We start from the raw sequence: 26,144 nt of genomic DNA, 5'->3' as shown, positions 1-26,144 counted from the left end.
GTCGTGACATGCCACGAATTTAGTAAAATACAGCTAAACCACACACTTTAAATATTGTGAACATGTTCCTCATACTGTTACACTACAGTAATATGATGACCAGCCTCCTATTTCCTTTATACTGCAATGAATGTGAAGAGCAACTGATGAGACGCAACAGCACACATGGGTAACTATTTGTCATTTTTAACCACTTTTACTTAAATAAGATATTTTCTGTTTATTCTCATTGTAGTTGTGCTTGGGTTAAGCTGTATTTTTCATATCAGGAAAAAACTTTCTTTGAAACAGCATTCGTGACACTCTATTGCATCTCTTTAGGAAAGGACACTGTATGAAGGTTTGAGGCTCTCTGAGGTCTAAGTGACCTGTCGTCTCAACCCTCAACATGCCTAAACAATCTGATGAGCATTTGGCGAATGTTTTTGAGGAGTTGAACAAGCTGTCCTTTCGCAGACAGCAGCTCACGGACAGACGCAACGTCCTGCACATGCTCATCCAATTCAAGCGAAATAACGGGCAAAATGAGCACGGTCAGTACGAGTCGATGGAACTATTTGATGATTTACAAATGAAGCCAGAGAAACTGTGAAAGACATTTGGAGATTATTTTTTTAAATGAAGAAATGTTTGTGAATATAGAGATTTTTACTATGTTTTGTGCTCATACTTGATCTTTGTGACCAATAGAGTATTCCAAAGAAACTGGAGAACTTCAACAAATTGACGAGGATCTTAAAGTTCTCTCTGAAAGGAAGATTGAACTTGAGAAAATGCAAGAGGGGGGCGGCTCTCTTTTAATAGGTAAAATGAGGTTTGCCATCTTGAAATTTTTTTTGCCAAATATATTCAATAATTTGGAAATTGAACTGTGTAGTCGTAGGCCTATGTAAAAGTATAGTTGTCATATGTTTTTATTTTGCAGACACAACTAGGACTGGCGTCATATTTGTAGACAGTCCACCTCCATTTCCAGGTTAGTACGTTTTTTTTTTTTTCCTTTCGGTAACGTAACACTTACAATAAGTTTTCATTTGTTAGCATTAGTGGACTACAATAGTTAACATGAACTAACAAGTCAAAATAGGTAACACTTTTTAAAGGAGTAGTTCACTTTAAAAAAAAAAAAAAAAAAACTTTTGCTGATAATTTACCCACCCCCATGTCATCCAAGATGTCCATGTCTTTCTTTCTTCAGTCGAAAAGGAATTAAGGTTTTTGATGAAAACATTCCAGGATTTTTCTCCATATAATGGACTTCAATGGGAACCAAATGGTTCAAGGTCCAAATGAGAGTTTCAGTTCAGCTTCAAAGGGCTTTAAACGACACCAGACAATGAATAAGGGTCTTATCTAGGACCCTTCGAGTCATGACTCGAAAAAAGACTTGTTCATTTTGATGAACGAGTTTGAACAGGAGAGTCACGAACGCTCATCACAGAACAGAGCAAGGCAAGCATTTGAGCTTATAAAACTTAAACTTTGTATATTATTTTTTAAATTAGCGATCGTTTTGCTTGATAAGACCCTTATTCATCGTCTGGTGTCGGTTAAACCCTTTGAAGCTGCACTGAAACTCTCATTTGGACCTTGAACTGTTTGGTTCCCATTGAAGTCCATTATATGAAGAAAATCCTGGAATGTTTTCATCAAAAACCTTAATTTCTTTTCGACTGAATAAATAAAGACATGGACATCTTTGATGAGGTGGGGGTGAGTAAATTATCAGCAAACGTTTTTTAAAAAGTGAACTACCCCTTTAAGTGTAGTCTAATAAAGTACAAAATAATTTGCAAGCTACATATAAGCTAATTAAACTATAATAATTTAATTGCAGTGACAAAGAATGAAGAACTCACAATTTGTATATACAGTCTAATGTATTAATTACAGTTACATTTACAATTTTACATTTTCAAACAACTACGTCAATACAAAATACAACAGGACCAGAGCTTCCTGAAAGCGGCTTGTGTGTTTTCTTATAGCACCGCAGGTTATTCTGGACGTTAAGCAACTTCCTCGATACTCCTCTAAGACACAGTGTCCGTACTGTCGCCAATATATAACCACAGAGACCACGACCAAAGCTGGCAGTGTGACCTATCTTCTGTGTTTGATATCCATGGTTTTTTGGTGAGTTGAACTATTTACTTTTTTTAATTCACGTCCTGTATTACCCTTATGTCTTTCTGTCATGACATATTTGTGTTAATGACTGTTTCTTGTGTAGTTGTGTTGCTGGCTGCTGTCTAATCCCATTCTTCGTCGATTCCTGCAAAGACGTCACTCACAAATGTCCAAAATGCCGCAGTGATATAAACACGTGCAAAAAGTTCTGAGGAATGGAACTGTAATGTCAATTGGACCGAATCACCAGCAAATGTACTGGAGAGTCTTATTTTTGATTATCGCACACAACTAAGGCGGTTGGAGATGTCATCCTGAACTTTTTACAGGGACAATCCCCATGGAACTACCTTTCCTAAAGGATGCAATTGCGATATCAGATATTGTTTCCTATCAGCAGGGACCAAGCCAAGCTTTTGGCAAACCTTAAAACGTTCCTGAACTATCCAATCCTGAATCTTCAGGGTGACTTTCCAGTCTTCTGGTTTGAACTTCAATGCCAAGTTTTTATTTGGGGTTATTACACTATCAGGAATATAAAAAAATGGAATCAAGAAGCCTGATTCCTGATTGCTTTTGGATGTAATGGGCTAGGAGTTCTTCGGCTGATAAAAACGATGTTGTTTTGTAGAGTATAAGTTATGATCTTTCCTTTGAGAAAAACATTATCTCTGGTACAATGTGAAATGTTAAGTTTATTTATTGTGTAGCTTTCTTTGGATCATAACTGAGGTTATGCATTGCTGGAACATGTTTGGCCCTCCAAAACACAGAACCAAGTAATTTCAGTGGTTTCAAATACAGAAACATTTTAATGATAAAAGGCTGTATATACAATAAAGATATGTACAAAGATAACCTCAAAAAAATATTTACAGTTGCACAAATACATTTGTATAAAAATGTATACTGTAAAAATATATACACTGTGCAAAATATGAGGCATATGATCTATATCGCATTTCAAAGGGTCAGTATGTTTTCAAATATTTCTCTTCTTTACCTCTTCATAACAAATAGCAATTACTCTGACATGTTTTAAAAAAAATACAAGGTCTTATGATAGGGTTTTGCTCCAACACATCTTTTTTTTTTTTTCAACAAAAAATATTTATAGAGGAATAAAATGTGTGACACACAGACACACACACACACATATATATATATATATATATATATATATAGATGTGTGTGTGTGTGTGTGTGTGTGTGTGTGAGAACTGCATAAAGGCAGTGAAATCACATGTTTACAAAATGAAAAGCTTTGGGTCTCTGACAGAGACATGGTAATTACATTTCTAAATATAGAAATACATTCTTTCATTTTGACATGTTTGGATATAGAAATGATTGTCTGAGTTCATTTTCAGTACAAGGTCAAGTAAATGCATTATTTGGCATATTTTCACAAAGTGTCTTGGGGGAAATATGTCTGTCAAACACTGCAAAGAAACATTTCTTAGAGTGATACATCGAAAGGAAGTGGTGATAAAAAAAAAATTATCAAAACATTCCAGCAGATGTCGCTACATTGTCACATTTTACAGAAAATCTAAACAATATCTAAACTAACATACTTATGTACTGAAATCTAATTCAATCTAACAAATAACTAGTGAAGATGAGGTTTAGGTACATTCACAAAGGCATATCACCCGCCAGCTACCTGTACTTCAGTGGTTAGAAAGAAGCTTGAATTCTGTGAAATATAGTGAATTTAGGCCTCAGCAGTTCATCTACATCCAAAGCAAACATCTACTGCAGCAAAGAGTCTGACCAATCAAAATTCAGCTGTTATCCGATGTCATTAGTTTGCCCCTATGGATATGGAAATTTCACTGGTCCAGTTTAGTGTTGTTTCCCTGGTCAACTCACACGGCTAAATCGTGTCTCTAGTCTTTTGTCAAAGATGATAATGGCCCCTAATCTCGCTCCCTCTCTTTAGCCCCATGATGGGTTTGGTAAACAAACTTGCTCTGACCTTCCCTAGTCCACGCACTAAATAAATTTGAAATTTTCATACATTAAATGTTATTAATTAGCTGCCGCAATTTCGAGTACCCTAATGCAAGGCCTAACAGCTCACTGACCGTGGAAATTGACGGTGTATATAAATGAGACACTAAACAGGTTCCTTCAAGGTGATGTAACAATTACCATGGCACAATGCTTCCATCAAAAATATTTGCAAACTCTGTGTTAAAAGTGATAGTTCACCCCAAAATTACAATTCTGTCATCATTTACTCACCTCACATGACTTCTTTCTTCAGCAGAACACAAAAGAAGATGTTTTGAAGTTTCAGCTGCTTTTAAAAACATTTTTAAGTCATTGGGATTTCGTTTGAAACTTTCAAGCCCCCAACAGAACATAAAGGTAATGTGAACTGGATCAGAGTAAAACAGATTATGGAAAAAGAAGAAATGTAGGGGTTTTTGATAAAAGAAAAACTCTACACATGGCTGAATCGTTCACAATAAGATCTGTAAACTGTTGAGGAACGTAGGAAAGTTGGCTATATATATATACACTCACCGGCCACTTTATTAGGTACACCTGTCCAACTGCTCGTTAACACTTAATTTCTAAGCAGCCAATCACATGGCGGCAACTCATGGTCAAGACAATCTCCTGCAGTTCAAACCGAGCATCAGTATGGGGAAGAAAGGTGATTTGAGTGACTTTGAACGTGGCATGATTGTTGGTGCCAGAAGGGCTGGTCTGAGTATTTCAGAAACTGCTAATCTACTGGGATTTTCACGCACAACCATCTCTAGGTTTACAGAGAATGGTCCGAAAAAGAAAAAACATCAAGTGAGCGGCAGTTCTGTGGGCGGAAATGCCTTGTTGATGCCAGAGGTCAGAGGAGAATGGCCAGACTGGTTCGAGCTGATAGAAGGGCAACAGTGACTCAAATTACCCACCCGTTGCAACCAAGGTGGGCAGAAGAGCATCTCTGAACGCACAGTACGTCGAACTTTGAGGCAGATGGGCTACAGCAGCAGAAGACCACACCGGGTGCCACTCCTTTCAGCTAAGAACAGGAAACTGAGGCTACAATTTGCACAAGCTCATCGAAATTGGACAATAGAAGATTGGAAAAACGTTGCCTGGTCTGATGAGTCTCGATTTCTGCTGCGACATTCGGATGGTAGGGTCAGAATTTGGCGTCTACAACATGAAAGCATGGATCCATCCTGCCTTGTATCAACGGTTCAGGCTGGTGGTGGTGGTGTCATGGTGTGGGGAATATTTTCTTGGCACTCTTTGGGCCCCTTGGTACCAATTGAGCATCGTTGCAAGTTAACGCCACAGCCTACCTGAGTATTGTTGCTGACCATGTCCATCCCTTTATGACCACAATGTACCCAACTTCTGATGGCTACTTTCAGCAGGATAATGCGCCATGTCATAAAGCTGGAATCATCTCAGACTGGTTTCTTGAACATGACAATGAGTTCGCTGTACTCAAATGGCCTCCACAGTCACCAGATCTCAATCCAATAGAGCATCTTTGGGATGTGGTGGAACGGGAGATTCGCATCATGGATGTGCAGCCGACAAATCTGCGGCAACTGTGTGATGCCATCATGTCAATATGGACCAAACTCCCTGAGGAATGCTTCCAGCACCTTGTTGAATCTATGCCACGAAGAATTGAGGCAGTTCTGAAGGCAAAAGGGGGTCCAACCCGTTACTAGCATGGGGTACCTAATAAAGTGGCCGGTGAGTGTATATATATATATATAGAGAGAGAGGCATCATTTGGAAGTGTTCCTCACAATCTTTGTAAATTAAACATCCTGCCTCATTGGAATATAATAGTCAAGTCGTATGGATTATTTGCATGCTATACCTTTACGTCCAAAATGTTAAATCTCACTGACTTTTTATAGACCGAACAGCTAAAATGGCTTCAAAACATCTTTTGTGTTCCACAGAGAAAAAGAAACAAGTTTAAAATGACATGAGGGTGCGAATGACAAATTTGGATGAACTATACCTTTCAATTCGAAAACTAGATTTTCTGGATAACGTAAATAGCAAAGGCACATTGTACGTACTGTATAATTCTTACTTGCTGCAAAATGTGTGATATGAATCTAATATATATATATTATGTCAATTCAAAGACATTATACTAAATCACAATCTAAAAAAAACAACATTCTATATATAATATAGGCCAGCAGTTTCAAAGACGGCTTCAAAATATGAAAAGCAGAAGGTCACTGCCTAAATATATAGGTGAAAAACAAGTGTCTCTACATTCTTTTTCTGCCTTGAAAGGTGTTGGTGACAAAAACAGCAAACAAACCCGGCACAAATAAGAAAAGCTGATAACTAATGATGGTCACATCTGTTCACGCACAGAGGATCACTCCAGATCGCACTGCACGCCTGTTGGTGGTCCCTCAGGGTCAACAAATCTTTTTTTAGAAAGTCTCCTCTCCAATCGTGATCCCTTTGTGAGCTCAGTCCCAGTGCAACTGTAGATCAGTCGAGTCCAAGAAATCCGATGAAAAGACAGTCGGAGAGGAGATTCCAGCAGGACCTGGGATCGTAAGGTCCAACCACTCCATGTTATCAAGGCCGGTGTCTTGAAGGTGGAGGGTGGATGGTGGTGTGTCAGTGAAGGTCAGATCTGAAGTGTCCATTGGGGAGTGGGACCGCTCCAGCAGCTGGTTTTTGAGCTCCTCCATCAGTCTTTGGGACTGCTGCCCAGCGTCCTCCAGCAGGACCTCCAACTGGTTATCGGACGCCAGGGTCAGCAGGCTGGGTGGAGGTGCTTGGGTGTGATTGGGCGTGCGGGCAACGTGTATTCGCGGGGGAGGACGTGACAGCACAGTGTTGATGGGCAAGGTGGTCACGTTGACCGTCACTGGCATAAGTTTATCCAGAGAAGGATCCTGCCTGGCCAGAGGGGATATTTCTGGGAGGGAAAGCACAGAAAATGGTTTAGTTATACAAATCTATTGCTTCTGAAAAAATCAAAGACCTGTTCTGTGTTTCTTTCTGTACAGTTCTCACCTCCACTCTCAATCAAAACGTCAAACAAATCGTCCATGTGCTGACTGGTAGCAGTGGGAACCTTTATGGAAGAATATGAGGTATTAAGACAATAGGGGATTATCACGCTTACGGGTTTCATGGGCGGGATTTGTCAACTTTGTGCATGTCCACTTCCGACGCAGTTCAACAATGGCCGAAACGAAGGCTAGATGTCACTGCTCTGTTCCACTTTGTAGATCTAACCAACAACGCCAACCCTACTTAAGTTTACAAGGATTCCCGACTGAATTGAGTATAAGAAAGAAGTGGATTAAAGCGGTTCGCCGGGATGAAAGTCCAAACTTTAAAATAAAACAAGGTAGCGCGTTTGTTTGTTCGGGTGAAATACTGCATTATAATGGTTGTATTGGCCCTTTACAGGTATTTTAATCCACAAGTTTCCGAGGGGCGCTCCTGTAAAAAATAAAGTGGGTGAAACTTCCGGTGAGGCGGCGGAAGTGACATTCCAATGGTATTTTGTGTGTTAGTTAGCGAAGAGGCTAGCTGTTTTTCGGAGAATTATTTTACTATTTAAAGACGCAAATCTTTATGAGAGATGTCGTTACGGAGCTCAGAGACAACATGTGCTGTTCGCGGTTGTACGTATAACCGGACTAAACTAATTCAGTGGCTTAAACGTGATTGTTTTGAACATAAGCTGAAAACGAAATCAGAGTGATCCTGCCAGAGCCCGTCTCTGACCCTGCCAACGACTGTAGTTTCCATCACCTCCCAAAAGATGACGAATCTTCTTGTGTACATTTGTTTAAATTCTTAATGTTCTATAAACTCTATCAGCGTGTGATTGGCTGTTCTCTACTGATGTTACACCTAAACTCAGGATCAAAGCCTGTGTTGACAGAATTCCAAATGTGCCAGTTAATGTATTCAAGTAGCACATTCATTTATAATTTTGAATAAACTCCAAAGCACAATGACTAAGTGTGTATTTTTTATTTTAATTATCAGCTTGCACAACTTTCTGTCACCATGCCTGGATGAGTATTAATTATTAATAATGTTATTATAATACTCCCAATCAACTACTGCGGAGGGTAAAGGTACTGTTATTTCACCCTTTTGAATTTCGTTGAGGTTGTGTTCCCACATCGTTAGCTAGTTTGGATCGCTATAACTTGCATGACTGTCAACTGTTGAATGAACGAGTGTCAAGCATGTCAAATCGCGCTTTGTTTACTTCGAATCGGAAGTCGCGCCCACTTTTGACGCAAGGCCTCATGGGGCGTAGGAAACTTGTGGATAGGTAAAAAGTAGTAGGTGAGTTAAAATCAGTCAGATTTAATCCTCACGAATATCATTGACTAATTTCAGGGCAAAAATAACCTTTCAATCAATATGTAGAGGCTTCAAATACTTTTTGGCAGGTGAAATAATACTGCATTATAATGGTTGTATTGGCCCTTTACAGGTATTTTAATAAGTAAAAAGTAGTAGGTGAGTTATAATCAGTCAGATTGAACCCTCATGAATATTATCAACTAATTTCAGGGCAGAAATAACAGGTAAATAGGTACTGTATATAAAAGGTAAAAAGTACTGGGTGAGTGATGTTTATTTGCACGTTATGTCTGTTCGATCCACATAAAAGCAACTGCATTCGTAAAGAGAATGGGTGATACATCTTTAACAGGCTGCGCGCACTCCCATCAATTTTCGGCGGACCATCACTAATTTACCAGGGATGACGTATAAATAAACCTAGTGTAGTCCGTCATCAGTTCGCCAGAGTGATCGGTGATTCAACGGAAGTGGCAGTGCGCAAAGATCACTGAATGCGGAAGTACTACGTGTCAGCGTGATAATCCCCTATGGTAAAGTGTGCAAAATACTTTTCAAAGTATGCAATTGGCCACTGGCCTTGGCCTGTCGTTTCACGGTTAAACAAGAAATGGAAGAGACAAAACAAAAACAACGAACTGAGACAATATTGGTAACTTCTGGAGAGAAAATAGTGCAGACACTGACACTTCCTGATGTGCATCCCAGAGAACAACATGGTGCCGAACCAGATCCTTGCCCACATCTGGTATGCATGGAATTCACATGTTCCAGATGTGGCCGGCACCATGTTGCTGTCTGGGATGTGTCGAGTTCATGCATGTGTGCATGTTCTTCGTTTTTTTTTTTCTTCAGCATTTGCATCAAAGCTGAGGTATATTTTGGGCTTAACTTTAAATTACCTGCATTGTGGCTTGTAGGCCTCTGGTCTGTTTGACGGCCTCCTCGTAACGGGGTGGGTCTTTGCTCTTTGGGCTGTGGTGATTTGGGAATGTCGATGGCTGAAGGATATAGTTGAGCTGACAAGGCGATGGAGGCTGAACAAAACAATATAACTTTAAAACTGTGTAATATGGGTTAAGGGCAAACAGTATAATATTTAAGGTATAATGGAGCACAAGACAACAAAGAGTACCCACACGTTATCATGTTTCTATGCAGTATATACGTAGTGTGTTCTGGGTGGTTGCTGTACAATCATTAAAGTGTGTTGAGAGGTTGTTGACATGTTGCAAGCATGTGTATTTGTTGTGCATACTTGACAAGTGCTCTGGTTTCATTAAACCAGATATTATGCTAAAATGATATTTAACTAGCAAGCTGAAAAGACGACGGTTTACTCTCCCACTATTACCCCTTTTCCACCGAAAAAAGAACTGGTTCGGAACTGGTGCTGGTTCAAAGTTGGTTCGGAGTTGGTTCAACTTGCGAACCCGTTCAGAACCTGTTTGCTTTTCCACTGACTAGAGCGTCCAGGGAACGACGTCCTTACGTCACTGTGTACGTCGCTAGAAACGCTTTCAAGTACATTGCTTTGGGATTATCTCTAACTCGTGCACCAAGAAAACTTTAAAAACAATTGAAATATGTAAGTCTTTTAATCTTTTCGTTTGCTATGTAATCATGTACTTGTGCATGCTGAATACTTCAGGCTTAAGCTGGGTGTGCACCAAAGATTTTTTTTTTTTACTGGGCTCAGAGTATTTTTTTTAATTTAAAAAAAGCCAGCAGTGTGATGAGTCACAGAACATCTATTTCATGCAGATTGCTGAGCACTTGCCCTTTGAAAATGTTGGCAAACACAGTGTTCATCACTGTCGCCTTTTACATTTACATTTATTCATTTAACTGACGCTTTTATCCAAAGCAACTTACAATTACTATATATGTCAGACGTCACACGCCTCTGGAGCAACAAGGGGGTTAAGTGTCTTGCTCAGGGACACATTGGTGTCTCACAGTGGATTCGAACCCGGGTCTCTCACACCAAAGGCATGTGTCTTATCCACTGTGCAATCACCACTCCTATCTAATCTCCTATCACTCCTTTTCCCCAGCTATCTAATCACAGTGAAGGAGGGGTGGAAGATTGTTTGAATGGATCGACCAAAATTTCAATTGAGCACCAAATCTGTAGCAAATTGGATTACTCCCGGGTAATTGAAGAGTTTGCAGCAGCCAAAGCTAGAAAAGTCCTCTTTTAAATGGTGAGTCAACTGTATTAATTAATTTAACCAGTCTTAAGTTAACAGTAGGGGTCAATATGTGATACGTTTGATTGTAGGGGTAGCATATTCCAATTTTGCCAAAGTGCTGGATTGTCTTCCTCCGGTCTTGGGTAGAACAAATGCTACTCTGACCAACCGTCAGTAGAGTATAAGTTAATATTGTTGGTCTCTGAGTATTCATGTCTGTACTGGATTACTGTACATCCGGCTACCACAATATTAATATGAAAAAAAAAAAACATGTACAGTCCTCCCAAGGGTCTACCAGATAAGGAGTTAAATGCTGCACCTTCAAAGCATTCTCAAGCTCTGGGTGTTTTCAGAAAAACACATGGAATTTTCAGCTGGGAAAAAAATGCTTTGGTGGGCGCATACTTCTGTGAGAAGAGAGATCAGTTTGCCTTACTTTGTTAATGAGTCCGTTTGGGGATGTGTGTCTAGGCGAGACTCTAGGTGAGTTGTTGAGGAAGCACTGGGGCAGATCTGCCATGGGCTGGTTCTGGTTCTGCCTGTACTCAAACCCAGAAGGTGAGCTTCCACACAGGGGTAAAGCCTGCAAACACATACATCAGGAGGAAGAATTAGGCCCACTGCACTGTCCGAGTAAAAATGTTTAATATCAGTGTGTAAACAGAAGCCTCTTGCTCTCGAACCAACTCCCCGTCTTCTTGATAAGTGCTCTTTCACAGAACAGATTTTCTCTGTTCTTTCTACTTCTGTCACTTAAATAGCCAGGTCCGCATTTGATGTTGTTGAGAGGGTAATGCATCACCTGAACTGAAATGCTATTGCCAGAGCAACATCAGAGATAAGTGCAAAACACATAGCAGACCTCAGAAAGGTTTTCCATTTCAAGCTATGTGCCAAATCAGAGAGAAATGCGTCTGGGCCTTGTCATCACAATAGTGAGCTGAACTGGATTCATGAAGTGTCGGAACACTAATAGCAAAAGCAAAGGTTAAGATCTACAAGCACCCTAAAGTATACATGCATAACAACACAACTAAGAGAATGCAATGAATTTCTAATTGTTGTGTTGGTGTTATTATTTTACCGCCTGCATCCTTATAAATTAGAATTAAGCATATCCTAATTACTTTGTATGTCTAAAACAGTGCATATAAGAATTAGTGGTTGACTGATATGAATTTTTCTCTGGCCAGGGCATTGCTTAATGTGTTTTTTTTTTTTTTTTGTTTCCGAGTTGGTATTCAAGTGTTTTGAGTGGTTATTTGAGTGGCAGTTACAATGCAGTTTGGGGTAGTTTCTATAACAATGCTAAGGATTTTAAAGTAGATGTTAAGACCCAGTTTCAATTGAAAAAACAAAACAAAACAAACAAACAAAAAAAACTTAAAGACTACAGCCAACTAGCATGTATGTTTGCACCTGTGTGAGAGGAAATAACTCTCCATACCAGCAGGTGGCAGTAGTCTGTATTCGTAATTTAAAAGGGAAATCAGAAGAGCTAAGACTGTGGATGTAGAAACCATAAAAAAGGCTGCATGCGAAATCACATACTTCCCCAATATAAAGTAGGCAAAAACAGTATTTGACAAAATAAGTATGTCTGAATTCACAGCACTTATAAAAGAGTAGGGCGAAAAGTACCCGGATGAAATACTACGTCCGGTAGTATTCTGAGGATACTTTACTATCCCATGAGGCCATGGGAGAGGATTTATGAAACCCAGTGACGCTAGTAGATCACATGATAATGACAGCATGTCGAATGTAGTGCGCCTGGATTACATTCATACTACACACATTCAAAAACATACTTTTTTTAGTGATTGTAAAGTAATTCAAATTAAGTACCTACTCAAGAGAGTATGTAATTTCAGACGCCGCCAAAGCCTCTTCACTTTGTAGTTTGCTTGTTTTCTTAACTTCTCTTTTTCTTGGTTTTCTAAGCTAAACAGTCAATCAGAATGATCTCTCTTACCAATGGACCGTGCCACAGATTCAACATGCTCAATTCAACCTTTGCCAGGAGTTTGAATAACCTGCTCTGTCTTATCTATCGGCACATTGTCAGTGTTATTTGCTCCGCATTGAATTCTTCACTGCGTGAGAATTCATGTGTGGCATGAGAGCGCCATAGCTTGTCGGATGGGGTCAGTCTTTGCGAAGACTCAATTGTCCAAAAAAGTTGCTGTTGGGGTCCGAACCCTCAACAATGGCCCAATATTAGTCGATGGACAACCGTCAGCTGGTAAGTCAAAGCCTTTAGCCATTTACCATGCACTTTCTTGCAGATGGTGATTGCCAGGACATTGCTACAGTATATGACTGCCAAGGTGTTTTAAGTGCTTGAAAATGCATTGCCATTCACTAGATGGAAACCACACAGAAGCGATTTGCTCACCTGAGGTGGAGATGGTGTCTGATTTGAATGCGTATTATTGGACGTCTGTGTCTGCAGAAGTGGCGTCTGAATGATGTTTTGAGGCAAACTGGGCATTGTTGTTTGGAGAACGGTCTGAGACTGCAAAGTAAAGAGAAAAACTCTAAATAAATATGCCAACTGTAAATTGAACCGGCATATCATGAATGTTAAGAGACCTGTGTGCCGATGGAGTTGCTGGGAAGGCTGATGGGCAACAGGACTTGCGTGGCAGGCTGAGTGTTGATCAGTGTCTGCTGATGCAGCACTTGAGGGACTTGCTGGGTGTTGATGTAGAACTGCTGGACTGGGGTGTGGTGCATCTGGGCATGAGGCTCTTCCTGTTTCACACTTGTAGTTTGTGGCACGGGACTCCACTTGGAGTTACAGCTAGGGGCGGCGCTGTTCTCCTCTTTGACCTGGACAGATGGATTGGGTTCAGGTTGCTGCCCTCCACCCTGCTGACTCCTTTTCTCCACCTCCAGCTGCATCTTCAGCTCCTCCACCAGCCGCTGCTCCTGCTCCAGCTTACGCATCAGCTCCTCAATCTGACGCTCCTTCTCGTGGAGGCGCTGGTCTTTTTCGGACACCTTGATTTCCATGGTCACGTCTTCAGGCGAGGGTTTGAGGGGTGAGGTGCTTGTCGGCGGGTGGGCTGGAGACAAAGTGCACAGAGGTTTGGTGAAACCGTCTCTGCTGTCCTCCATACTGGTGTTGGAGGCCTCGGACCTCTCGGGAGACACAGGTGGAGTTGTGCTCATGCTTTCGGGATGCAAAGCAGTTTTGGAGATGTTTGAATCTATAATTGTAGTAGACTGAGAGCTCTCCTGGTGGGACTTAAGCCTTTCTAAGAGGTCTGTCTTAGTGCCGGACACGGGAAGTCCACGCAATTTTAACTCTACCTTAAGCTCGGCCACCTAGAAGACATAAGAACAACTGTACTTCTGCACACTTATCTATTTGAGGTGGGAAAATGAATGGGCATATTACCCACCTTCATCTCATCTAGGTTGGCAGGCAGAGACCCGGTTTTACGACCGGTCGAGGTGTTGTTGGGACGTGAAGAAGCCATACTCGGCAGAGACACCATAATGGGAGAGGGAAGACTTGGGCTGGTGCTCAGGGTGATGTTGGGACAGCTGTTCTGACTCTCAGCTACTGGCCTGCAGAGGAGTATGGGGTATTTTAAATGCAATAGGAACTTCCAGTTCTCTCATCATTCACGATAGGCAAGCCCTTCTACACAATAGAAGCAGAGGTACATCTTGCGTCAACAGGAGCCAAATTGACAAATAATATGAGGAACTGCCATTCTACAGCTGTGGTGATGACAGGTCTGTTAAGATTAATAGGCAAAACCATTATTTAAAGGCTATCGCTCATAGCACACAACGCTCACATTCCTTTCCGAGCTGCGAATTTCTTTTTGCAAATCAATCAGGCTCATAATAAATCCTTTTAATGTCAGAGCTGAAACTGATATTTCAGAATCGTATGCAATTGCACTGGTTCGTAACCAATGATATATCCATCCCTGCAGGCCATTTCACATGACATTGCACATTGAACATTGAAGATAAGTGTCAAGCTACAGTGTACGTAGTTCAACTGTAACTTTGTGGTGAATGTCATGAGAAAGGGCCTCAAATGTTGGAAACTTCACTGGAAATGTGACACATACTTAAGTGGTGCTGGTAATATGGCCTGGTAATTGTAATGCTGTTGCTGTTGGCTGATAATCTGGAGCTGCAGGAACTGCTGCTGTTGTTGAAGTAGCCTGGCATATGCACAGTCCATTGGGGCTTCATTGGGTTCCTGCTTCTGGTCGGGCGGGATGTACTGGTGATACTTGAGCTTCTTAATCCGTGGTTTGGGTTCTTTACTCTTCTTGCTTCGACTCTTGTCACTGGACTGTTTGGGCTGGCTTTGCTACATGGAAACAAGGGGGGAGGAATTGAACAAAAAGTGTCACCTGAAATCACACAGCAAACATACTGACCACATTCAACACCCTGCCGCTTTGGAATTATATCCCCAGTCTGTTTGACTTGTGATTTCAGGTGATTCCCATGATGTTTCAACTAGCCTCGTCATCTTGCTAACAAGAGGTGTCAGCACTATGAGAATACGATGAGCTGAGAGATTTATGGGTAAGACCACAACTGCTTTGAATAGGTGGGACACATGTATGAATCTACCTAAAATCACAGGAAGAGGAAACAGGATGTGTGGAGGGGACATGACCCTCATTGTTCTAAAATATTGAGTCACAGGATACACATGAAAGTGGTTTGGCTTCTGGGGAAGGGAGTTGAAAGTCATCAGGATGTAATAACACAATTTCAAGCTAGCGTACTGTATGTGTGCACAGGTTTCCCAAAGCACGACTGTGCGAGAGGGTCAGCAGTGACCTGCTGTCATGTAGTAAATATGCGGAGTATGCTTGGATTATGATAGAAGCACAAGTTATTGCTTGATTTCTGTTTCTTATGTCCCCAGCTTAAGTTTGTTCTTCTCCGTATTATGAGTGTGAATGTTTCAGTTGACCTCCAATTGAAGACAGAAGGCGGCTGCTAGCACTTCTATCTCTGCATCTGGTGCTCTTCTGAAACTCATTTGGCCTAAGATATCTTTGACAAGTTGTTCTAAACAAGCTGTTTAGAGTGACAAACAACAGCTCTACATCTCTCCTGTCTACACTTTGGAACAGAATCTTGCTAAAGATACACTACCGTTCAAAAGGTCAGTAAGATTTTTTAAAAAGAATTTATTCAGCAAGAACACATTAAATTGATAAAAATGACAGTAAAGCATTTATAATGTAACCAAACATTTCTATTTTAAAACTACAGACCCAGACAGCAAACTGACATTGAATCAACGTGGAAACGACGTCTCTCATGACATTGAAACAACGTTGATTTTGCTCATCGAATTAACGTTGAACCAACGTCAGACGCGGCATTCTTCAAAGCTAAATGAAAATCGAAAATTGGTTTGCTTTCATAACGTTGAAACAACGTTGATTTGAAGTTGATTTTCCGTTAGTTTTGAAAGAATGACGGGTCTGACGTTGGTTCAACGTTAATTCGATAATTAGCATGTCTTACTAAAACATTTATATGTTGCAAGCATATTTTAACACAGTCATAAAGTTTTAGCATGCTTTAGCAAGCTTTTAGTATGTTTTAGCATGCTTTTAGTATGTTTTAGCAAGTTGTTCATATAACATGTTAGCATATTTTAACACATGGCTAGCATGAATTAGCGTGTTGCTAGCATGTTTTAATGTGTTGTTAGCATGAATTAACATGTTTCTATCATGTTTTTTATTATTATTTTATCATATATTAGTAATATAACACATTATAGTTATTTTAAATTGTAATAATATTTCACAACATTATTTACTTTGTGCTGTATTATTATTATTTTTTAATCAAATTACCACAACCTTGGAAACATTTAAAAAAAAAAACTGTACCGACCCCAAACTTTTGAATGGTAGTGTATATGCGATGCGATCTGGGAAAACCCACCACATGGTGAAATTTGACATATTACAGGTTTTAAGACCATATTAAAGCTGTGTTCAAGCCATTTCCAAATCTGTTTTTATTTCTTTTATCGTTTCTCTGTAACAAAAGTTTTCAGAAATGGAATTTTGAGAAAAACAGGTTTAATTAACGGTCACGTCCTGCTAGCGGGACGAATGGCGCTCCTTTTTTCACATAGTTTAGTAATCATCATAGATTAGGTATCATTCTAAAGCTTACAAACTCAAAATTCAACCTGTGAAAACCGTTTTGAAATTGGACGATTGAGAGGCGAGCAAGACCTTTTAAACGAGCAGCTTCAGACTATGTTGTTCTTGTGCTCCGCGTCACACCACACGATAACACTGGATAAAAATAAATAAATAAAAACTTGCGTGCTGTTGTAGTCAACCCAGGACTGGACTTTATTCTGTTATGTTGTTTATTTTGATAGGTGTAGTGTTAAGAGAAAGAGAGCTAAACGGAAGATATTGTTTTTGCCCCTCCGCTGTGCCTGCGTGTTCTTAAAGAGAAACAGCTGGCCATTATAAATCGCTATTTTTCTGCACTAAACTAGTGAATTTTCCCAAGATATATTCAAAGATGATAAACAAGATGTTATAAAATAAAAATTTAATAAAAACCCAATTTTGACAAAAAAACCTGACATTCAATCTATAGACTTTACTGAAAACGTACCAGCGCGACATCCGACGGGTTTTCCCAGATCGCATCACATTTGATGTTCTTGTATTAGTAGGCAAAAACACAAACATGTTTTTTTTTTCTTCAGTTAATTTCTGAGTTCACTGTCTGTGTGGCATATTTCATTATTTATCTGGAATTGCTATTGTGAAATTAGCCAGTAATACTGTGAGTCACTGACCATTATCTCTGAAAATAAACACTGACAGGAAATGACATCACTGTGGTTAGGACATATGGTTTACCTTCACAAGGGTGGGTGCTGGCTTTGTGGGAGCAGCAGCAGTAATGGCAGTCATTACTCGACCATCTTCTAGCGATGTTTTGCTCAGGAAGTCTGAGTACTGGGTTGTAGGTGGACACTATTGAGATAAAAAGAGATTAAAAGCCATATGGCCGTGAGAAGAGACAGAGACACATACATCTAACCAGCATCACAGGGCTGATGTCTGAATAAGTTGCATGGAAAATGTAAAGTGGAGACAACTTAGCTCTTCTGGAGAGCGGAATATTACTTCATATGCTTTAATTCTTTATCAGACCTTTTTATCAAAAGCTAACTATAAATATTAACACTAAATATTCCTGAACCGGTTATCAGTCAATATGGTGTGGATGTGCATCCAAGGACTGCTAAGAGGCTGACCTGGAGTTTGGAGCCGATCGGAGGCGATACAACGGACGGCTCAGGTAGTCTGGCTTCTATAGGAGAAGATACAGAGCCCAGAGACTCATGACTAGCTGGCTGTTCTGGAGACAGAGCTTCACTACTGTCCTCATTGAAGTTATAAACATCCAGTTCAGCAACTGCAGTGTCAAACAAAAAAAAACAACAAAAGACAAAAGTTAGGAAATTTTCAGACACGTAGATCGTTTGCTTTGTTCTGAAACAGGTGCTCATTTTGTTATAATGTTGCATTTTCTTCTTGGTTCGGTTCGCTTTCACGAGGCAACATTTCAACATGTAGCAAAATGTGGAAGTCACACGTGAGAAAAACCTCACCTTATTGGTCACCTTTTACGTTTCTGCACCATCCATCAAGATAGATTGACTCGCTTATTTTGGAGCTATCTGTAGCTGTCGTGACGCATGATAACTTGATTCCCGCTCTCATTAATGGTTACACTTTATTTTAAGGTGTTCTTGTTACACTATAGTTATACATGTAAGTACTGAGTAATATTAAGTAACTACATGTCCTTACTATAGAGGATTAGGGTCAGGTTTGGGGTTTAGGGTTAGAATGCAATTAAGCATAATTTATAGTTAGGGCTGCACAATTAATCAAATTTGTAATCGCGATTACAATTATGGATGCCACAATTATGTAATCGTTCAAAGGCACAATTATAAAAAGTCCACTTACATTATTCTGTGTGCTTAAAATGTGTTTTTTTTTTTTACAGCTTATCTTAAGGGTTTTTTCCCCCATTGTTTTAATTTTAGTTAGTGTAACATCATAATTATAATTAGCATTAAAGCAACACTATCTAACATTGTTTACTTAAAATAATGTTTCCAAAATCTTATCAGTGGTTCATCAAGTCGTAACAGGGTGAAAGGCACTTCTGCCGTCGCCTGACGGGGTCTGTATCAATTTTACTGGCACTATGTAACTTCGGGTTTCAGGTAGAAACCCGACCACAAAAAGAATTACAAAATTCGACTGCTTTACATCAAGCACTACAATAGTCATTATTTCGTTTGCTTCGTTTCTGATGTCGCAATACATCATCCTTTCATGAATTCATGTAACATACTCTACCTTGTCTGTGGACATCGTTCATTCTAAAGCCGGTGCTGGATAAACAGCGAGCGTGCGTGCGTGCAACGGTAGGCTAAATTATTTACGACAGCGGCAATAGACAATTTCGTTTCCAACCAGTAGGGCGACCGAAGAGGAAAAGTTACTTGGTGTTACTTTAAACCATAGAAAAGCATTGAAAGTTTTCCAGGAGTTTTCAGCTGTTTTATTTTGATATAACAATTTGCATGCAGTCACTTCGAACAATGGCATAAAGCTGTTCAAAACATCATTCAATGTAAATTGTGATAATCGCAATTAATAATCGCAATTACAATTTCAAGGCAATAATCGACAATTATGATTTTTGTCATAATCGTGCAGCCCTATTTATAGTTATTACTAATGTGACTGCAAGTTTAACAATGACGCTGTAAAAAAGTGCTACATCCGGGCACAAAATTTAACAGCATTGTAATATAACAATATAATACGTAACAATAAATTTTACAGTGGCTTCATAAATTATTTCAAAACGTAAAAAAGAAAAACACACCTGACGCACATTTTTGTACTTCATTTTCTGGAAGTAGAGTTTAAAAACCTTGCTGTATTTTTGTGTAGTTAATAAAGAGATGGTACACTTGCTCCGACAAAAGTGACTTGTCGTAACCACGACTTCCCACCTTGTAAATACGAACTTCCCTGGGGGACACGAACGCACCATTATAATGCAATTAGATCGGGAATCAAAGCTTTGCCGGGACAGCAATGCGCAGAGAAGAGCAATTACACAGATGAAGAGGCACTCATTGGTTTTCAACCACAAAAAAATATTATTAAGCATGTAAATACATTATTTTATTGTCTTTACCAATGTCAACAGGCAGGATGTTCTTCACCACCAGTTCCATTGGTCCCGGCCGCTGTGCAATCTTCTCATTGAGGTCATCCGCTAGACGTGCCCTCTTCAGCTTCATCTGAGTGGCTTGCAAAGAAGGCTCTGCATGGGTTTCTGAAATACATAAACAACTTCAGAATATATACTAAAGCTACATCACAAATGAAGTATCCAGGAAGTGAAACAAAAGACCTTTTGACATTGAAAATGCTCTCGAGAGTGAATTCACTTCTGTTTGGTTACGTGCTTACCTTGTAAAATGTGCATGCGGACAAGTTCAGCACGTTCAGGTCTGCTGCGGATTTTGTGTTTCAGGAAATTCTCAGTCTGTATTTGAAGGAAATGCCATGAATATGAATTTAGTAAATTATTAATAAAAAACTGGAGAACATACATCTCAGCATGTTACTTTTCTCATAGTAAACTAGTAGCTGACACATGTTTACATATAGAAAAAAGGGTGGCTGATGGCCAGAGTAAAATTATATTATGCAATTCATTTTGTATAATATAATATGCACACAAAATTGTTGAATTTAATTGTAATATTCAAAATGTCTGGATGTCATTGCTTTATATAAAACCAAGTGACATCTGCAAACTGTAAATGTAATATTCATATTTATTTAGGTGTGGCTTCACTGTCCAAATACTTGAGGCCAGTTCTCAATGGTGGAAAATACGATATTCTTGTGATTTTAACATAAACATCCTTATTTTGTTGAACCAATGTGAGAAAAGAGAAAGAATATATCCGAGCAGTGAAGTCTTACCCTTGCCCTCTCCAAACTTCTGACCTGCTCATGAAAAACTGCAGGTGTCTTCAGCGCTGCAAGGAAAATAATCCTCATTTAAAAGCAAGACAAGTGACATCATTTAATATCTTATTACACAGTTTAGTACTTCAATGGAAGCTTGTTTCTGTAACAGCCTTTTTTTTTCTCAGATTTGCTCAAAATTCAGACGTTATGACTCACAATTGCGTTTCTATCTCACAATTCTGAAAAAAGGGCAGAATATTTACTTGCAACTGCAAGATAAAGGTCAATATCTGAAAAAGAAAAAATTCAGAATTGCGAGACAATTTCTGGGATACAAAAATCACAATTGAAAAAAAAAAAAAAAAAAGTTAGATATAAACTCACAATTGTGAGAAAAAAAAGTCTGAATTTGTAGATAAAAAGTCGCAATCACCTTTCAAATGTTTTATTCCCTGGCAGAAACAAGCTTCCATAAACCTCTTCTTTATGTGGTGCAAAACTATTTTAAACATTTTTCTGAGTTAAACTGCTGCACTCTAAAGAAATTCTACTTAAAGGCAAGTTTTGCCCTATAAGGGACAATCTAAGATTGTCTTAACTACTTAAGGTAAACTAGAAAGTCAGCATTTTGACCCACTTAAGAGAATATGTGCTTTACAATTTATAAAATAAACTATTTTGTTAGATTTATGGATAAAGCAAAAGTACATTTTCCAATGGGTTAAAAAAGAAATAAATTCAAGATATACTCTGAAAACAATGCAATTTCACACAATGTTGCCATTTTTAAAGTCCCTTGTGGTGAAAATCAAGTTTTTAATGGGTCACTCCACTCATTTGCATTAAGATTTCCACTGTTAGAAACCCAGTTATACTATTGAATGGTCGTGCAACACTTTCTCATTTTCCCCTGAGACGAGAGAAATCCGCTATTTACCTTTTTCACTTCCTCCTACAATGACGCAAAAAACGTAATTTTATGTCATTGTAGGAGGAAGTGTAAGAGGGGGATTTCTGTAAAGACTACAAGCACTAGATCCCACCCTTTCAAACCTGCCCATAGGGGGTTGGACCTAACAGACCAATCACAGATCAGTGCCAGTGCGTTTGATTTCACCGGAAGAAACTTTTTGAAAATATGGACGAAGCTACTGAATACGAGGACGGATGCATTATGGATAGGGTTGGGTACCGAAACACTGAGCCAATAGGGAACCGGTTCCGATGTAAACGGTAATAACCAGGGGTGCGTTTCCCGAAAGCATCGTTAGCCAACTATGGTCGCAAGTTCCGTCGTTATCAGCATAGTTTAACGAGTCGGTGTTTCCCAAAACCATCGTTCCAACGGACATTAGCAAACAGCATCGCAAAGTTGTGTGGTTTGAACGACAGCTCTCGACCTGTGGTTAGAGACATCGTTTCTATATTGCAACACATTTGGAGGTAATAAATCCTTATATTGAGCAAAATAAGCAAGCTGACATTCAGTACAACCGGTGCCTTTTATTTAGAATACATACAAATGGAATTTACGTCTTTTAGTTTGTCAAAAGATTTAAAGTACCGTGTTTGAAGAGTGCGCATGTGCGAACGTGCTTTACTATGTAAGAACGAGCCAAATATTGAGTCTGGTAATAAAGCAAAATAACTGAGAACAATTAGAAATAGTCCTCAGATGACATGTCTGTAATTTATATTAACAAATCTAACGTTAATTTGATCTCAATCAGTTTCATTAAAAGTAGTTATTACTCCACCACGAGCGAAACCAACATGGTTGAACGATACTTTGCGACAGTGGGTTTCAGGAAACAGCCGTGACTAGCTAGTTGATTTTTCCAACGATGCATCGTACTATGGTAGTGAAGCAGCGAACTACGTTGTTGTACGGAAAACGCACCCCAGACCGATTATTACGAAAATTTCGGTGCCTGAGTCTCTGTGTTATGAGGCGCACACACGCAAAGCTCTCTCCTTCGTGCGCGCACTATACGGTTTGGAGCACAGTCATGCGCGCTCTTGCTCACTCGCTATTTTCGGGCATCAGGGAGCCATTATCAATATGCGGGAGACTCCCGGAAGGTCTGATAGCGAGGAGATTAATGAAGATGCCGAAGACAAAACGCTCCAAGGTTTGGCTGCATTTCACGTGTAAAATCACGTCAGAGTAAGTGTGCCGATTGTCTGAAGCCCATATAGAATCAGATCAATCCATTGGCTGATGGATTGGCGCCGCCTTGACGCTCTTACCTCGTCATATTATATTACCGCGCATTATCTGACTTCATTGTGCGAATGATTTCCAGGCGGTAGCGTAGAGTGGAGCTCAACTCTAGTCTAAATTGATGGCCGGAGTAGTGGGAGTGGCCTGCAGAGCTGAGCATTGCAATGCACTATGGGGATTGTTGTCTACAATCCACAAGCGCTAAAAAGTCATTTTCTGCCTTTTCATCACATATATGACCCACTTTCAATACATATTCATGTCTCCACCAGGTGGAATTACCCTTTAATGTTGTTTATATGTCTACGTGGTGTTTTTAATATGCTTTAAGACAAACCATGTAAAAATTCATAAGTCAACACCATTGTTGAGTGTTTTCTCCTCAAAACTGCAGTGAACCAAAGACGGTCACGTTTGAAATCTGACGTCACAAACTACCTTACTAACCAATCAGGTCAAAGTGTGAGCGTCAACGAGTGGATCTCTGAGCTGGTGTGAGTGAGTGGAGGCGGGTTTCTGTGGGTGTTGAATCTACAGTCAACAGGAAATGTGCGCTCTGACACAGTGATTGTGCCTTGATTAGCAAAACTATCTTTTGCTCACCCTGATCATGAATCAAGGGCTCTGAAACGGTCTACTTCCACTAACAACAACCCTTTTCAGTAAAGGTATAATCCTAACATGAATATGATTAAAGAATGCGAGAATTGGTCTTTGTGGGAGACTCCGAGCCATTAACCATTGACTATAAAGCCCGGGAGGTAACCACGGATCTCGCTGAGCAAAAGTGCAGGCCCAGCCGCTGACTCACTCTTGTTACTCTTGGAGCTTGGACCATGACGTTAGGGGCCCTACACAGACGGCAAGCCCTGAGTGAACAGGACAGCTCCCGCTGTTCCAGACAGACATCAGTCACACCATTGTTCTATCTCTCCTTCCTTATCAGTTTGTATCCTCAACAGACACTTTCTTTTATTAGAACTGCTCTCCTTACCGACACGCATAACTTACTCCATCCTCCTGTCGCCAAAGGAGTAATCCACAAACAAACTGTGGCCACTTTATGAAGTACAGTGTGTGTGCAAAGATTAGGTAATAATGTGTGTGCCACTTTGTAAATGACACTGGATTTGTGAAGTGTTACAATAGCCAGAAATTAGAACATTTGTCAAACATATTGACGTGGTCTCAACAGAGTACTTCATGAAAGTCTAGGCTTAAATTGTCTAAACATTAATGGCTGACATTTAAGTGTTATTTTTCCATGAAGCATGCAGACTCACGTGGCATGATGCCCTGGTCCGCGAGCTGCTCGCGTGTGCGCCTCTGCTGTAGTCTTAATTGTAGCACTGTGGAGGAAGCAGAAACAGAATGGGACTTTAGTGAGCTTGTACTTATAAATACTCTCTGAAATGCACTAGATACAGTCCAAAACAGGGCTTGACCTAAGCAAGCATGACACAAAAGCACTCATTGTCAGATTCTTCATACAGTGTTCAGTAATCTTTGACAAACAATGCCTTTAGTGCCTTTTCAATGCCTTTTTTAAAAATATTTTATATGAAATAAATGAAACTAAAACCATAATAAAAATAATTTAGGAATTTTAAATACAATTTAATCCTAAAACCGTATTCTGGACAAATGTGGGTTAAAATAGTTTTGATTTATTTTTAAAAAATACTTCCCTTGATCTGAGCGGTACAAGTCTTGGCTACTTTTCCTAAGCTTGCCTCCTGATCACACACATTTTTTTTTTTACTCAATTCTACAATGTTAAGTGGGTGAAAAAAAACTCCTTAATATTGTATTTGGGTCAAAAATGGGCACCCATAGAAATGAATGGGAAAAACTGTAATTTAGAGCATTCGAAAATAAGATAAAATAAGACACCAGGTGACAGCAAAGTCACTTCATCTTTAGGTTTTAGCTCTAAGAACTTAGTGGACTGATATTTTAATGTAGTTAAAAAAATAAAACATAAAAATAAGCATAATTTACATAGAAAATATGGTATTTTTTTGAAGTAAATAAATTCAAAAACACCATAAATGGATCGAAAAAAAAAACATTATCAAAGACAGTGATATAACATTTATAATAAATAAAAATTAGGATCACACCTGTGCCCACATTTGTCCACAAACAAACAAACAAAACATTTAATTTCAGTTTCTGAAATAAAGTACGTTTGTGGAGAACATTTCCCATTTTCATTCAGTCCAACTTGTATTAAAATAAATGTACTAAAATCACTAAAACGGAAAAAAATAATAAATAGAAATATTAAAAAACAATGAAGTAAATTAATATTAAACAGAAAACTAAAATAAAACCTAAATATTATCAAAATATTAATAAACATCTTGTAGAAATGTATGTATTATGTAGAAACACTAATATCAAAGCATTGCATTGCTTCAGCATTATTTCGAGTATAATTGGAAATCATAATTTGTTTACAGTTAATAGTATTGCTCAGTTTTAGTGTTTTATTATTTCTGTTAATTACTATACTATGATTTATTACAAACAAATCGTATGCGAAATTCTCCCTTTCATCCGAAATGTTTTGGGTTGAAGTTAAACCAAAGAGTCGTGCTTAATTAAAATGTAATAAAATTTTCAAGCGGTACAAAATCTCAACAGCACTAACCTCAAAAGCAAACAACAGAATGCTGTTTATAAGACTGATCAACAACAGAACAGCGTCCAAAGCACAAAATAATAAACAGTGCAATGTTCCTATCAACTTCTCAAGGTGATGTCAGCATAAGACTTGGCTTTGGATTCGCTGCCCATAAAAAGCGAGATGCAAGGTGTTATGCTTTGGATGAGGAAGCACTGATGCATTAACAACAGGAACTTCAAAAAGACAGTGAATGCCTGAGTGAAAGGGTGAAATGCAAGGCGTTATGCACAGCCTACTACACCCTGGCCAGGCCTGAATGCTTTTTCACCATCCCACTAGATAACTCGTTTTGTACATTTCGAAAACACACAGGCGTGGGCATGTTGGTTCGAGAGAATAGCACCACTCCTCTGCAAAAAACATTCGAAGAGGAGGGTGGCAGTTCATAGTGACACATGGGACGGCGGAAGGGGGAAAATGCCCAGCTTACACCCATCGCCAGCACTGGGAGCACAGATCCAATCTGATTGGCTGCAGAATGAGGC

General features: G+C 39.3%; 2 protein-coding genes across 7 annotated transcripts in view; one reads left to right on the top strand and one right to left on the bottom strand.

Annotated features, from left to right (window-relative positions):
• Positions 1-37: 37 nt before the first annotated feature.
• LOC148982050 (uncharacterized) lies at positions 38-3,224 on the top strand. 2 transcript variants are annotated; one of them, XM_039687204.2, is made up of 6 exons: positions 38-169; positions 322-533; positions 691-804; positions 926-976; positions 1,989-2,136; positions 2,234-3,224. In XM_039687204.2, exons 2-6 carry the CDS (start codon positions 389-391, stop codon positions 2,340-2,342), a joined length of 567 nt encoding a protein of 188 aa, XP_039543138.2. In that variant the 5' UTR covers positions 38-169; positions 322-388; the 3' UTR covers positions 2,343-3,224. The 2 variants fall into 2 exon arrangements, with proteins under 2 accessions (XP_039543138.2, XP_088984887.1); XM_089128761.1 differs by having other exon boundaries at positions 38-533.
• The window catches only part of mrtfbb (myocardin related transcription factor Bb), a 47,066-nt gene continuing 23,154 nt past the window's right edge, over positions 2,233-26,144 (bottom strand). For all 5 annotated transcript variants that reach the window (XM_089128759.1, XM_039686301.2, XM_039686302.2 and 2 more), the window contains 14 exons: positions 24,251-24,316; positions 20,756-20,811; positions 20,234-20,309; positions 19,956-20,096; positions 17,983-18,143; positions 17,582-17,698; positions 14,777-15,024; positions 14,090-14,258; positions 13,275-14,012; positions 13,078-13,197; positions 11,116-11,262; positions 9,384-9,518; positions 7,162-7,222; positions 2,233-7,063 (listed from right to left, as the gene is read on the bottom strand). In XM_089128759.1, coding sequence (XP_088984885.1) covers positions 6,606-7,063; positions 7,162-7,222; positions 9,384-9,518; positions 11,116-11,262; positions 13,078-13,197; positions 13,275-14,012; positions 14,090-14,258; positions 14,777-15,024; positions 17,582-17,698; positions 17,983-18,143; positions 19,956-20,096; positions 20,234-20,309; positions 20,756-20,811; positions 24,251-24,316 — 2,693 coding nt within the window. In that variant the 3' untranslated portion in view covers positions 2,233-6,605. The remainder of the gene's footprint in view (positions 7,064-7,161; positions 7,223-9,383; positions 9,519-11,115; positions 11,263-13,077; positions 13,198-13,274; positions 14,013-14,089; positions 14,259-14,776; positions 15,025-17,581; positions 17,699-17,982; positions 18,144-19,955; positions 20,097-20,233; positions 20,310-20,755; positions 20,812-24,250; positions 24,317-26,144) is intronic.

The sequence above is a fragment of the Pimephales promelas genome, chromosome 3 (assembly GCF_988280905.1).
Source record: "Pimephales promelas chromosome 3, fPimPro1.hap1.1, whole genome shotgun sequence".
Classification (NCBI taxonomy): Eukaryota; Metazoa; Chordata; class Actinopteri; order Cypriniformes; family Leuciscidae; genus Pimephales; species Pimephales promelas.
The sequence above is the reverse complement of the archived record's forward strand: the minus strand, read 5'-3'. Positions and strand labels throughout refer to the sequence as shown.

Excerpts from the sequence above, each read along its gene's own strand:
- LOC148982050 (XM_039687204.2), top strand. The coding sequence starts at position 389 with ATGCCTAAACAATCTGATGAGCATTTGGCGAATGTTTTTGAGGAGTTG. Across the intron at positions 534-690 it reads TAACGGGCAAAATGAGCACG|AGTATTCCAAAGAAACTGGA; the intron begins GTCAGTACGAGT and ends TGTGACCAATAG. Across the intron at positions 805-925 it reads GGGCGGCTCTCTTTTAATAG|ACACAACTAGGACTGGCGTC; the intron begins GTAAAATGAGGT and ends TTTATTTTGCAG.